Source organism: Onychomys torridus, chromosome 5 (assembly GCF_903995425.1).
Source record: "Onychomys torridus chromosome 5, mOncTor1.1, whole genome shotgun sequence".
Taxonomy (NCBI): Eukaryota; Metazoa; Chordata; class Mammalia; order Rodentia; family Cricetidae; genus Onychomys; species Onychomys torridus.
Genome location: NC_050447.1, coordinates 131,162,754 through 131,175,231, shown reverse-complemented (window position 1 = coordinate 131,175,231; position 12,478 = coordinate 131,162,754). Strand labels below are relative to the sequence as shown.

The 12,478-nt window shown below is 46.5% G+C and overlaps 1 protein-coding gene across 5 annotated transcripts; it reads right to left on the bottom strand.

Annotated features, from left to right (window-relative positions):
* Nucleotides 1-2,813: 2,813 nt before the first annotated feature.
* Nucleotides 2,814-10,338, bottom strand: Idnk (IDNK gluconokinase). 5 transcript variants are annotated; one of them, XM_036186801.1, is made up of 5 exons: nucleotides 10,260-10,338; nucleotides 6,254-6,284; nucleotides 5,765-5,851; nucleotides 3,789-3,832; nucleotides 2,814-3,432 (listed from the first exon to the last, which is right to left on the bottom strand). In XM_036186801.1, exons 1-5 carry the CDS (start codon nucleotides 10,307-10,309, stop codon nucleotides 3,084-3,086), a joined length of 561 nt encoding a protein of 186 aa, XP_036042694.1. In that variant the 5' UTR covers nucleotides 10,310-10,338; the 3' UTR covers nucleotides 2,814-3,083. The 5 variants fall into 5 exon arrangements, with proteins under 5 accessions (XP_036042694.1, XP_036042696.1, XP_036042695.1 ...); XM_036186803.1 differs by lacking the exon at nucleotides 10,260-10,338 and adding an exon at nucleotides 9,941-10,253; XM_036186802.1 differs by lacking the exon at nucleotides 6,254-6,284 and having other exon boundaries at nucleotides 10,260-10,317.
* Between the last annotated feature and the right edge of the window lie 2,140 nt (nucleotides 10,339-12,478).

The window sequence follows — 12,478 nt, the reverse complement described above, 5'->3', positions numbered from 1 at the left end:
AGGCTGCTCTTCACAGTTGTAAGCCACTAGCCCTGAGGTGGTTTAGTGTGCTTGCTGGGAAGGCATGGTCTCTGTAGTGCTGGGGCTCAGACTCGGGCCTCGAACATGCTAGGCAAGTGCTCTACACTGAGCTATATCTGCAGCCCTGAGACATCGATACTAAAGTGCATTGGATGTTGGGAACCAATGTCTTTCTTTTTCCATGTTCTTGTCACATGACAGGGTCTAAGGTCCAGCTGTGGCACATCTGTGGTGATCTGATACAAATCTTATCTGGGATATGCTTTCAGTTCTGCCATGGGAAAGGAGTGGGGCACAGGGACATCCTACCAAGTCCCAAGGTTCCTGCCACGTCCTTCCTTCCTCATGAGTCTAGCCTGACAACACAAGGTGGCCTGTCTTTCCCTGTCCCTCCAAATGGAGCTAAGAACCACAGCTTTGTGTTACCATCCCCCAACTTTTCAGAAGACATACCATAAATACGGCTCAGCGAATACAGCTGGTTCACAGTTTCTTCCTCTTTCTTGGTGTGGGGAACTCTTACTTTTATTTATTTGTTATTTAGAGGCAAGGCCTCGCTGTGTAGCTCGTGCTAGCCTGGAACTGAGTATGTAGGCCAGGCTGGCCTGGAACTCGAAGGTTCAGCTGCTGCTGGCATGCTGGGATTAAAGGTGAGCATCACCATGCCTGGCCCATGTGGGGAACTCTTACCCTCCTCTGGCAGGATTGGAACATGTCAAGTCTGAAACCAAGGAGAGCATGTTCCAAAACTTGGCAAAGAGGAAGAGCAAAAAGCTTCATGTTTTCACAGGAGTGACAGCTGTATGGTAGGTTAGCTTTCCTTGTTGCTGTGACTAAGCACCTGGCAAGCAGCAGCTTGGGGAAGCCAGGGTGGGCTCATCTGGCTTCACAGTTTGTCAGGATACAGTCCAGCATGGCAAGGACAGCATGGAGGCTTGAGCTGGTGATGACTGGTCATATTGCATCCAGTCAGGAAGCACGGAGCAGTGAGGTCTGCTTCTCAACTCACGTACTTTTACTCAGTGTGGGACCCAAGCCCGTGGAGTAGTGTTGCCCACACTGGGGTGGGTCTTCCCACATCCATTAGCCTCACACACACCTTTAATCTCAGCTCTCTGATTTTGAAGCCAGCCTGGTCAATGTAGGGAGTTCCAAGACAGCCAGGATAACATAGAGGCACTGTCTCAAAAACAAACCAAACACTGATTTTTAAAAATAAGAAGAAAGAAAATCCATCATAGATATTCCCCATGGTGATTCTAAGTCTGTCAGGTTGACAGTCAAGATGATCCATCACACTATTCAACCAAAAGGGCCCTTTGATTCTGTTAGCAAGTCAGCTATTTGTAACCCCTATCAGGAAATGGAGCCAGGCAGTGGTGGCCCACGCCTTTAGTCCCAGCACTCAGGAGGCAGAAGCAGGTGGATCTCTGAGTTCAAAACCAACCTGGTCTACACATTTACACAGCTAGTTCCAGTACAGCTGGGGCTACACAGAGAAACCTTGTCTCAAAAAACAAATAAAAAAAGTTAGAATGTAGTGTATGTACACAATGGAAGAATTTTATGTGGTTGTAAAAAGGCCCATATTTTCTCCCAAGCAGGACTTAAAGTTTTATATATAAGTGTGTGTGCGTGTGTGTGTGTGTGTGTGTGTGTGTATATATATAGAGTGTGTGTGTGTGTGTGTGTGTATATATATAGAGTGTGTGTGTGTGTGTGTGTGTGTGTGTATGATGTCCACACTCAAGCATTCAGGAAGAGATGTTGAGAAAGGGTGAGAAACCATAAATGCAGGAAGGTGGTCACCTGGGAAAAGGAAGGGAACCAGCCAGAGAGGAGCAGAGGACACAGGGTAGGGAAGCAGTAAAGGGGATGAATTACAACAAAGTACAATAATGTATGTGTGAAGACAAGCCAGTTATGGCAGTGCACACCCTTAATCCCAGCACTGGGTAGGCAGAAGCAGGCAAATCTCTGTGAGTTTAAGGCCAATCAAGGCTACAGGGTGAGTCCCTGTCCCCATCTCCCCCCCCTTATCCCCCCCTCAACGTGATAGTCATAATACCTGCCTCAAGTGAATGTACCAGACTTTGCTGACTCCATGGGAGGCCTTACCTTTTCAGAGAAGGGAATTGGAGCTGGGTTGAGGGGAGAAAGCCTGTGGGGGAGCAGGAGGAGGGGTGAAAGGGGATCTGTAGTTGGTATGTAAAGTGAATAAAAAATTTCTTAATAAAAAATAGTCATAAGAATAAAGAAAGAGGGCTGGAGAGATAGATGGCTCAGAGGTTAAGAGCACTGACTGCTCTTCCAGAGGTCCTGAGTTCAATTCCCAGCAGCCACATGGTGGTTCACAACCATCTGTAATGAGATCTGGTGCCCTCTTCTGTATACATAATAGTAAATAAATAAATAAATCTTCAAAAAATAATAAAGATATAAACAATAATAACAAAAGAAAACGGAGCCTGTGATTTTGTATGCTAACCTATTGTTTTTAACAGTCACTGCAACTGGGCAGTGGTGGCCCACACCTTTAGTCCCAGCACTTGGGAGGCAGAGGCAAGTGGATCTCTGTGAACTTGATTGAGGATGGTCTACAGAGTAAGTTCCAGGACAGCCAGAGCTGTTACCCAGAGAAACCATGTTTCAGAAAACCAAAGGCAGTATGGTATGAAATGACTTGCAGTGGGTGGCTGGTTTTTGTTCGTTTCTATTGCTGAAACCCATTTCCAGTGGATTTCCAGGATAGCATGTTTCATTCATTGTACAAACAAGGCACGAGGCATTGCTCTTTTGAATGATAGTAACTTCTAGCATTGATTACAGAGTTCCCACTGATGATCTGGTTGCATTACACATGAATTTAAACTTAAGTTTCAGCTTTACCTTTGAACATCCTTTCCCACACCTGCAGGATGCCAAGCATACCACAGACTCCTATCAAAACAGTCAAACAATGATCTCCACGCATTGTGGTTGGTTCTCAATTAGGAATTTAGAATACACCGCTGGTGAGGAGCTTGGACCCAGAGTGGCTGTAAACCACAGGTGTGAAGTGATCACTTCATTTGCAGCCCCTCCATAATGGCATCAGCGATCTCCGAGAGACTTTGGTCCACGCTGACCTGGATGAAGTTTTCAGGAGCTGATGGGGGCTCCAGAATACTGAACTGAGACTGCAGTAACTGAGGTGGCATAAAATGTCCTTTTCGTTGGAACAAGCGTCTGGAAATGATCTCAAATGACCCGCAGAGGTAGACCACCAAGAGCTGTTCGCCAGCCAGTGTTCCCTTTGCTGACTCATCACTTTTCAAAGGCACATCATTTCTTCCATGTATCAAGATGTCTCTGTACATTTTCTTCAGTGCTGAACAGGCTAGAACAACATGCTGTCCCGAGGCCACATCTCTGTTTTCAAAATGTAAGAAATGCAGAATGGGGATACTGTGTGCCAATTCTAGGTGGTAAACTAGTTTCTGCCAATGTAAAATGTTACTTGAAAATGGAGATTAAGCCTGGGGTGCTCTCAACCTTAAGTAGAGGCTCTTTCCTCAGTGAACTGAGTAATCTTGGGCTCAAGTGTTCCGTCTCCAGGCATCAGTTCCTCGCTGTTAAGTAGCCCTTTGAAAGCTGTCCAGAGGACAGAGCTGAGTACTTGGTTTGCACAAGTGTTTAGCTCCACCCTGATGCAGCTGGTTCTTATTTCAGAAGTGATTTTTTTTTTTAAATTTACTGGATTATACCAGGGTCAGATGACTTCTTACCTTAGTAAAATGTCATGCAAGCTGCCGAGCCACGGGATCCTGTCCTGAAATGAGAACAGGAATTACAAGCTTTCCCAGGTATTGCTTGTACAGAAGCAGTAGTACCATAGTCACAAACATTAACTCGAGAGATCTTGGTGGGAACTGGGCATGGACAGTCTGAGGGCCACACCCAAGGCCTACAACAACAGAAGCACTTCCTGGGTTCTGGTATCAATGGCTCTTTCATAATATAAGTCCCCGTAAGCTACATTACTTTATACCCTCTCTAACCCCCCCCCACTGTGTAAATGTCTCCCCAGCTTTGATGCTCACACACCTCTTACTGTAGCTAATAGATTCTTTCAATGAATCTAATCAGAACCTGTAGCTGAGCACATGCTCTGCCACTGAGTTCTATCCCAGCCCTTGAGTTAACCCTCCCACCCTCAACAGGGTTTCTCTGTGTAGCCCTTGGCGGTCTTGGAACTCCCTCTGTAGACCAGGCTGGCTTTGAACTCAGAGATCCTCCTGCCTCTGCCTCTGGAGTGCTGGGATTAAAGGTATGCTCAAGCACCGCCCTGGCTAGCTAATTTCTTAATGTAGCACTTTAAATTTTTCAAAATGACTCTTGCAATACCTTGTGGTTAGCCAAGGTTTCCTATAACATTCAAGAACTAATAGGGATGAAAAAGATTATTTATAAGCTTCTTAATTTTAACTTCTTGGATACATTTTTTTTCTTTTTTTTTTAAGTATTACTTATTTTATGTGAGTGTTTCACGTGTGTGTGTGTGTGTGTGTGTGGTGTAAGTGCACTGAGTACATGCCCTCCAAAGCCAGAAAAGGGTGAAGGAAACCCCTGTAACTGGAGTTACAGGCAGCTATGAGCTGCCATGTGGGTGCTGGGAACTGAATCCAGGTCCTCTGGAAGAGCAGCCAGTGCTCTTAACCACTGAGTCACTTCTCCAGCCCCTCAGGTAGATTGTGTAAAACAGCTCCTAGGCCTGTGCAGCAGAAGGTGACTCAGCCTTGACAATGCCATCCAAAGAAGTTCTATCTCCTTTCCCGGGATTCTGTACAAGTGTTGTCACCCCCACCCACTGCGGCCATACACCATTCCCATCCTCGTGGATTAGCAAACCTTCAGCTCAACAGGGAAGGTATGGCCTTTGAGTACGCATCTCCAAGGCGTGGCCTAGGAGCTGAGATATTAAGGATGAACATCAGTCACTCAGTGAAGGAGGAAACATTCCAGATAACAGTGGGGCAGAGCATGGTCACAGGAGGGACTGAGGAGCTGAGAAGTTCCTGTGGACACGGAGGAGTACCTAACACTTTTCTATGTGGAGTACATACGTGGGGTCAGTAAAAAGCCTAAAGGGTCTCAGACATGATACCTGGTGCCGTGGTTTGAGTGAGAAAGGCCCCCATAGGCTCAGATATTGGTCCCTAGTTGATGGAACTTTTGGGGGAGGATGAAGAGGTGTGGCCTCCTTGGAGGAAGTGTGTCATTGGGGACAGGCTTTGTGCATTCCCAATGTGCTCTCTGCCCCCTGTTTCGATCCATTACAGAAAATTCCAGCTGTTCCTGCTGTCTTGCCTTTGTTCCACCATCATGGACTCTAACCCTCTGGAGCTGTAAACCCAATTAAACACTTTTCTAAGATGCCTTGGTCATGGTGCACAGCAACAGAAAAGCAAAGACACGTGGCCATATTGAATTTGCATGATCACTATGGCCTTGGAGTTCACCAGAACTTGATGGTGTGGGGAAGGGGAAAGGACCAAGGAGGCACTAAGTCTGAGCACAAGGGAGCCTCTGCTCACTTGGGGATTAGAGATTAAAGTCCTGCAACAAGCTGTGGCTGGCTGTGCACAAGATGGGGGAGAAGGTGGCTCACTCCTGGGCCTCAGTTCACAGACAAGCTCAGGTTCTAGGCTTTTAGATAAGGAGGCATGATGCAGAGATATTGGACACCCATGGCCAACGTTACCTGGTCACTCAGAGGTACTCCCTTTCTCATCTTCATCCGATTCTCTTCAGAGTGGTAATCATCGGCATCATAGAATTTCCATCCCAGCTTTAGGAATGAAGTGAGAGGTGTATGTAGCATCAGCAAAGCCCATAAACAGTCACCAGGAGCTTATTGGCAGGCAGGTATAGAAATCACTGGTCTAGCTGGGTGGTGGTGGAGTACGCCTTTAATCCCAGCACTCGGGAGGCAGAGCCAGGCGGATCTCTGTGAGTTTGAGGCCAGCCTGGTCTACAGAGTGAGTTCCAGGACAGGCTCCAAAGCTATACAGAGAAACCCTGTCTCGAAAAATAAAAAAATAAAAAAGAAATCACTGGTCTGAGGCTGCCCCTCTCACTTATAAATACCAAGAAGAAACCTAGATTGCCATGCTGAAGCATCCGCACAAACCACAGGACAAAAGAAAGGCAGGAAGCCGTGGACAAGAGCACAGTGGATGAGGGATGTTACCTTAGCGGCCAGCAGTGCGCCCACGGTAGATCTGTGGGAAGAATACAGATGTGTTCATTTCTACTCTACACTTGTGAGAGAGTGCCAGTTATTTTGAGAGGAGGCCTGAGAGATGAGCAGCTGTCACATTAAAATGCAGGTCCCTCTGTGGTCCTAAAGCAGAGATGCCCTTAACCCTGGAGTCTAAAGACAACCTTCACTGCCCTAAGATGTATTATCCAGAAAGCAGTTTATCAGAACTAATTAAACCACTGAGCCAGGTGTGGTGGCACATGCCTGTAATCAACGACAAACTCTTTTCTCAGTAATCGGCACTTCATAGTTATTTGTGTTAGCACACACTTGTAATCCCAGGATACGAGAGGTGGAGGTAGGAAGGTAGTCAGTTCTAGGCCAGTTTGGATGGCACACTGAGACACTTGACTCAAAAAAAAAAAAAAAAAAAAAAAAAAAAAGACAACAGAGAGTCGTTGTTTTAGATCCCATAGATGTTCATCTTTTGAGAGAATACAAAATGAATAAAGTGGTAGTGTTATAAAAAAAAAAAACTCAAGAGAGGGTTGGTTTTATTTTAAAAAATAATAATAATACTATTTTGTGTTGCCCAACTACTCCTGGGCCTGCCAGGAGTGCTTGATACAACCCAGTGAGAGAGGGGTTTAATAAGAAATTTAATACCATTAAAAAACAAACAAACAAACAAAAAAAACTAGCTGGGTGGTGGTGGCACATGCCTTTAACCCCAGCACTTGGGAGGCAGAGCCAGGCGGATCTCTGTGAGTTCGAGGCCAGCTTGGGCTACCAATTGAGTTCCAGGAAAGGCACAAAGCTACACAGAGAAACCCTGTCTTGAAAAAAACAAAACCAAAAAACAACAACAACAACAACAACAACAAAAAACCATGCAGCACTGTGTAAAGTTCAGGGGCCCATAAACACCTCAAAACATTGTTAGTTTACTAGATACACATAAGGGGCTGGAGAGGAGGCTCAGCAGTTAGAGCACTGGCTGCTTTTCCAAAAGCCCTGGGTTCAATTTCCAGTACCCACATGGCAGGGATCTGATGCCCTCTTTTGGCTTCCTTGTGTGCTGCACCCATGTGGTACTCATACATGCAGGCAAAAAAACAAAACTCCATACACATAAAAAAGAATGTCAGTGAGTCAAGAATGGCCAACACCTGTTAAGATGGGGTGTCCCACAGAGTATGATGGTGAGGACTGGGGGCTTAAATTGGAGATCTGGGCCTCAGTCATTCTGTCATTAAATGACTATTCCTTAGCTAACTGGGCTCCTCAAGTCCTCAGTTTGCTCAGGGGAACTGAACCACCCAAGTTGTCCGTTCATCTCTAGTTTATTCAGCCAACTAAAGAGAACTTTATGTATATGGGTGTTCTGTTTGCATGTAAGTTACTGTACCACATGTGTGCAGTGCCCAGGGAAGTCAGAAGAGGGTCTGGAACTTGGGTTATAGACCATCGTGAGCTACCATGTTGTTACTGGGAATTGAACCCAGGTCTTCTGGAAGAGCAGCCAGTGCTCTTAACTGAGCCATCTCTCCAGTCCCAATTCAGCCAATTTTTATTGAATATGTATCACCTGGCAGTTCCCAAAAGACAAAGAAGAGATCACTATGCTGTACTTCCATTAAAGGTGAGTGCACCACACCGGACCCAAACCAGAGTTTTGCACAGGAAAGAAAATAATCATACTTAGATCAAGTTAGATTAACTATGAATAAACATGTTAGCACCAACTAACTGGTCTAAAAGAAGAGTGATGTGGAATAATCCTCTTGTACACTGTGAAGATTTGTCACTCAAATTGGTTTAATAAAATACTGATTGTCCAGTAGCCAAGCAGGAAGTATAGGCAGGGTGACCAAACTAAGGATGATGGGAAGAGGAAGGGTGGGGTCAGGAGTCACCAGCCAGATGCAGAGAAGCAAGAGAAGAATGCTGTACTGAGAAAAGGTACCAAGCCACGTGGCTAAACATAGGTAAGAATTACGAGGTAATTTTTTTTTTTTTTTTTTTTTTTTTTTTTGGTTCTGGAGCTGAGGACTAAACCCAGGGCCTTGTGCTTGCTAGGCAAGTGCTCTACCACTGAGCTAAATCCCCAACCCCATTGTGAGGTAATTTAAGTGTAACTGTTAGCTAGTAATAAGCCTGAGCTCTCAGGTGAGCATTTATAAGTAATATAAGTAATATTAAGCCTCTGAGTCAATTATTTGGGAAGTGGCTGCCAGGTATTTAGGGACAGGCAGGTGGGAGAGAAACATTTGATTACAGGAGAGCTAAGTTATGTGTCAACTGGCAGAAAGGAGGTAGAAGGGAAAGGAAAAATCTACTCTCCCTGCTCCATCTAGATCTAAACTAGAGGACCTGGATGCCAGGACATGCACAAGGGACCACAAGTAGGAACAAGGCGCAGTGTGGGGCTCATAAGCAATGGCTGGATGTAAGCTTACAAACCAAACTTAAGGACCCAGATGTCTCTCTCCCAGCAGGTTGGACTAAAAGACACTTTGGAAGACAGTAGGCCCTCCGGGAGAGGGAAGAAATGAACAAAACCAGATTTGAAAGGCTTAAGCTTATCCTAGCAGAAGCTGAGATGGCTTTAACATATAAAACAATAAACAAAGGTAAGGTTCTCTGGCTCATCCTTCCACTCTCTGTGACAAGGACAATCTGAGCACTTATTATGGGATAGGTGCTGTTCTGGACAAGACAGAAAGGGTCTCTGGTGGGGGAAGAGACAATAAACACAGCCAACAGGTTCCCGATTATACAACACCAGGATTTTCAGGCTCTGTGATTTCTGTTCCTTTTTGTGGCGCTGGGATTGAACTCAGGGCATGACAATCAAGCACTCCACCACTGAACTACAGCTCTGGGCTCTGGGCTCCATTTCACTTTTAGTTCTGAGTCTTGAATTTTGAAGCAGAGAATGATGGACTATGTCTGTGATCCATGCACCTAGAAAACTAGGCAGGAAGATCCCTGCATTTGAAAGGCCATCCTTAACTGCACATCAAAAATTCTTCTCTCAAATTAAACACTACTTAGTAATTTTTGAAACATAAAGCTACCTTCTAGGACTGGTGATATAGTTTACTGGTTAAGAATCCTTGCAGAGGACTTGAGATCAGTTCCCAGAATCGATATGGATTAGCTCACCGCCACCTGTAACCCAGCTCCAGAGGATAAGATACCTCTGAGGGCACCTGCACTAGAGTGTGCAGGTGCGGGGACACACACACACACACACACACACACACACACACTTAAAAATAATAAAAATAAGTCTTTCGTTTAAAAAGGCTACCTCATGGTTTAGAAAGTCCCCAGAAAGACACAGTGACCCTTAAAAGGCTCTGGTTCACCAGTTAACATCTATTGTGATGCCTATGGTTGTATGTTGCAGTTTGGTGTTTCTTGGACTATATCCGGTGCAGTCTGATGGTGTCTATCAAACCAAGTGCCTACTGCTTGCTTAATTCTAAACTGGCTGCCCTGGGCTGAGAAGAAACTGCATATTTTGCAGAGTTCTGGCACTTTGCGTATGAATGTTCCTTCTTAAGCAGGAACACGATCAAAGTCTATTCAGAGAAATCCAGAAACACCCAGTAGGGAGACCATCTGCCCAACCAGACAAAGCTTTGTAAAGACCCGGACAAGGTTTACCTCTTGGCTGGGACTTTGCACCCTCCCACCTTGCTCTGCAAGATGTCCCCAAGCCTAAGTTCGTAAGACCGAAGCTGAAAGGTGTGGCGGGACTCGTCTCTCCTGTTACAACTGTCCACTCTGTATCCAGCAGCCTCTCTATGCCCGACCTTCGTCCCCTGCTGCTAGCCACCATCAACAGGACCTTGGCGTTTCATCCGTGGTGACCCTAGGGAGCGGCCAGCGGGGCAGGAGAGCAGGGGACCTCAGCAGGGCTCCTGGGGCTCAGGCCGCTCCACCGTCTCCCAGTTCCCGCCCGCCTGCGGCCTCCGCGACCTACTTTCCGGAGCCGCTCACGCCCATCACCAGCAGCACCACGGGCGCCTCCATCTCCCAGTTCCCTGGTCCTCAGCGCCCTCTTCCGGGACAGGGCCCGCCTAGCCCTGACGTCACCAGCCCCGCCCCCGCCGACTCCTGTGCAGACCGCTGGGGTGGTGCAGCCAGAGGGGCAGCTGCGGGCATTTGCTTGTGTTTGTGCTCCGCCGCAAGGAATCCACCGAGGACCGGTGGACGGTGATAGAAACATTTTACTAACAAAGACAACAATGAAGGACAATGGATATCTCTCTCTCTCTCTCTCTCTCTCTCTGCCGGAAGTTCTTCCCTGTCCCCACTTTGCTGACAGCCAGTTCCCCTGGACCCCTTCCTTCCACGGTGCAAACAGCGAATCTGCATCAGTGGCTGTCTTCTGCAGAAAGTGACAGAACACCAACTCTGCAGCAGGACTCTCGCTAAATCCGGCTGAGCAGATGCTCGGTACATATACTGGTGCCTCGCTGACTCTCCCAGAGGGGCCTCCAGTGCAGGCTCAGTAAGGACCTCCTCCACCCAGGAGGTAGCTCTTCCCCGCAGAGGTTTGTGTTAATGGCACTGTTCGTTCAAGAAGTGGGAACTGCGGCTCTCAGCAGTGTTGGCAATGAAAACAGGAGCGCGTGAGAGCTGAAGTGAGCTGCCGTCCATTCACATGAACTTCTTCCTGAGAACACGCAACACAGTCTGGTGATTTCAAACAGTCTGGGGCTTTCGGATTGTCCCTTAGTCCGCAGGCTTCACCCACAGCGACCGCCAGCCAGAGCCGCTCTGAGGAAAACCACAAACAGAAGGTACTGGAGATGCATGGATGAGTCACCAGAAATAAAGCTTTGTCCCTGAGTCCGAGAGGTAAACTCACAGTCTTCCAAACAAGCCTCTTCTTTCTTTTTAAAAATGGTGTGTGTGTGTGTGTGTGTGTGTGTGTGTGTGTGTGCGCGTGTGCGTGTGCGTGTGCGTGTGCGTGTGTGTGTGTGTGTGTGTGTGTCTACATGTGTGTATGCTCGCACCTGCTCATGTAGACCAGAAGAGGGCGATGGATCTTAGGGAACCTCTAGATTTGAGAAAATACCAAAATGTTTTACAAAGTAAGTGGCTGTGCCCTCCACATGCCTGCCAAGCAATGTGGAGCCTTCTAATTTCAACTTGCCACTAACACGTGTTGCTGTCGTTTTCACTCTATCTTGATCTTTGCTTTTTTAAAAAAGATTTTAAATTTATGTATATGAGTGGTTTTTTAAAACATGTATATAGGTCCACCACATGCATGCAGTGTTTTCAGAGGGCATTAGATACTGTAGCACTGGCATTACAGATGGTTTTGAGCTGCCATGCGAATACTGGGAACCAAACCTGGGTCTTCTGCAAGAGCAACCAGTGCTCTTAGCTGCTGAGCATCTCTGCAGCCACACCTCCATCCTTCATTCCTGAGACACTGCCTTGTATTGACCTCTAAGTCATGACACTCTCCCAGTTTGTCCTCTACCTCAGTTGCTGCTCTTTCTAAGTCCCTGTGTATGTTTTCACCTCCTCCTCCTCCTCCTCTTCTTCTTTCTTCTCCTCTTCCTCCTCTCCCTTTTCCTCCTTCTAGTCCTCTTCCATTTCTTTTTCTCAGGTTCTAAATGTTGGAATGACCCCAGGCTTTGTCTTGGGTCAGCTTCTCTATCCAAGGGCCTTGCTTTGTGATGTTATCTTGTGTGTTTAAGTACTATGTGCAAATTACTTCCCCCGTAGGTCTTTATCCCTGATCTTCATATATCCAACTGCCTACTTAACTCTTAGATTGTCTAATTCAAGACTTAATTTTTTTTTTTTTTTCCAGAGCTGAGGACCGAACCCGGGGCCTTGTGCTTGCTAGGCAAGCGCTCTACCACTGAGCTAAATCTCCAACCCCAAGACTTAATATTAACAAAACAAAACTGATAAGAATGCCTGTCTCATTCTCTCAGTCTTCCAAACTTTAGACTGTGAATCTGCTTTCCTCATGGTTGGCCAACTGAGCCTCCATGAGCTTGTCTTGACTGCTTTGTTTTACATGCTAATCAAGACCAGCAACAAATCCCTTGCCACCCCACTGTGTTTGAACTCATTATTACTTTTCATGTCTTCTTCCACGGGCTTGGTTCCCAACATCTCCTCCTCTACTTGTGCTACTGAAGGAGACTGCTACTGATTTTCTTGCTTCTGTCC

Excerpts from the sequence above, each read along its gene's own strand:
- Idnk (XM_036186801.1), bottom strand. The coding sequence starts at position 10,309 with ATGGAGGCGCCCGTGGTGCTGCTGGTGATGGGCGTGAGCGGCTCCGGA. Across the intron at positions 6,285-10,259 it reads GGCGTGAGCGGCTCCGGAAA|ATCTACCGTGGGCGCACTGC; the intron begins GTAGGTCGCGGA and ends TTCTTCCCACAG. Across the intron at positions 3,833-5,764 it reads GAGTACCTCTGAGTGACCAG|GACAGGATCCCGTGGCTCGG; the intron begins GTAACGTTGGCC and ends TTCTCATTTCAG.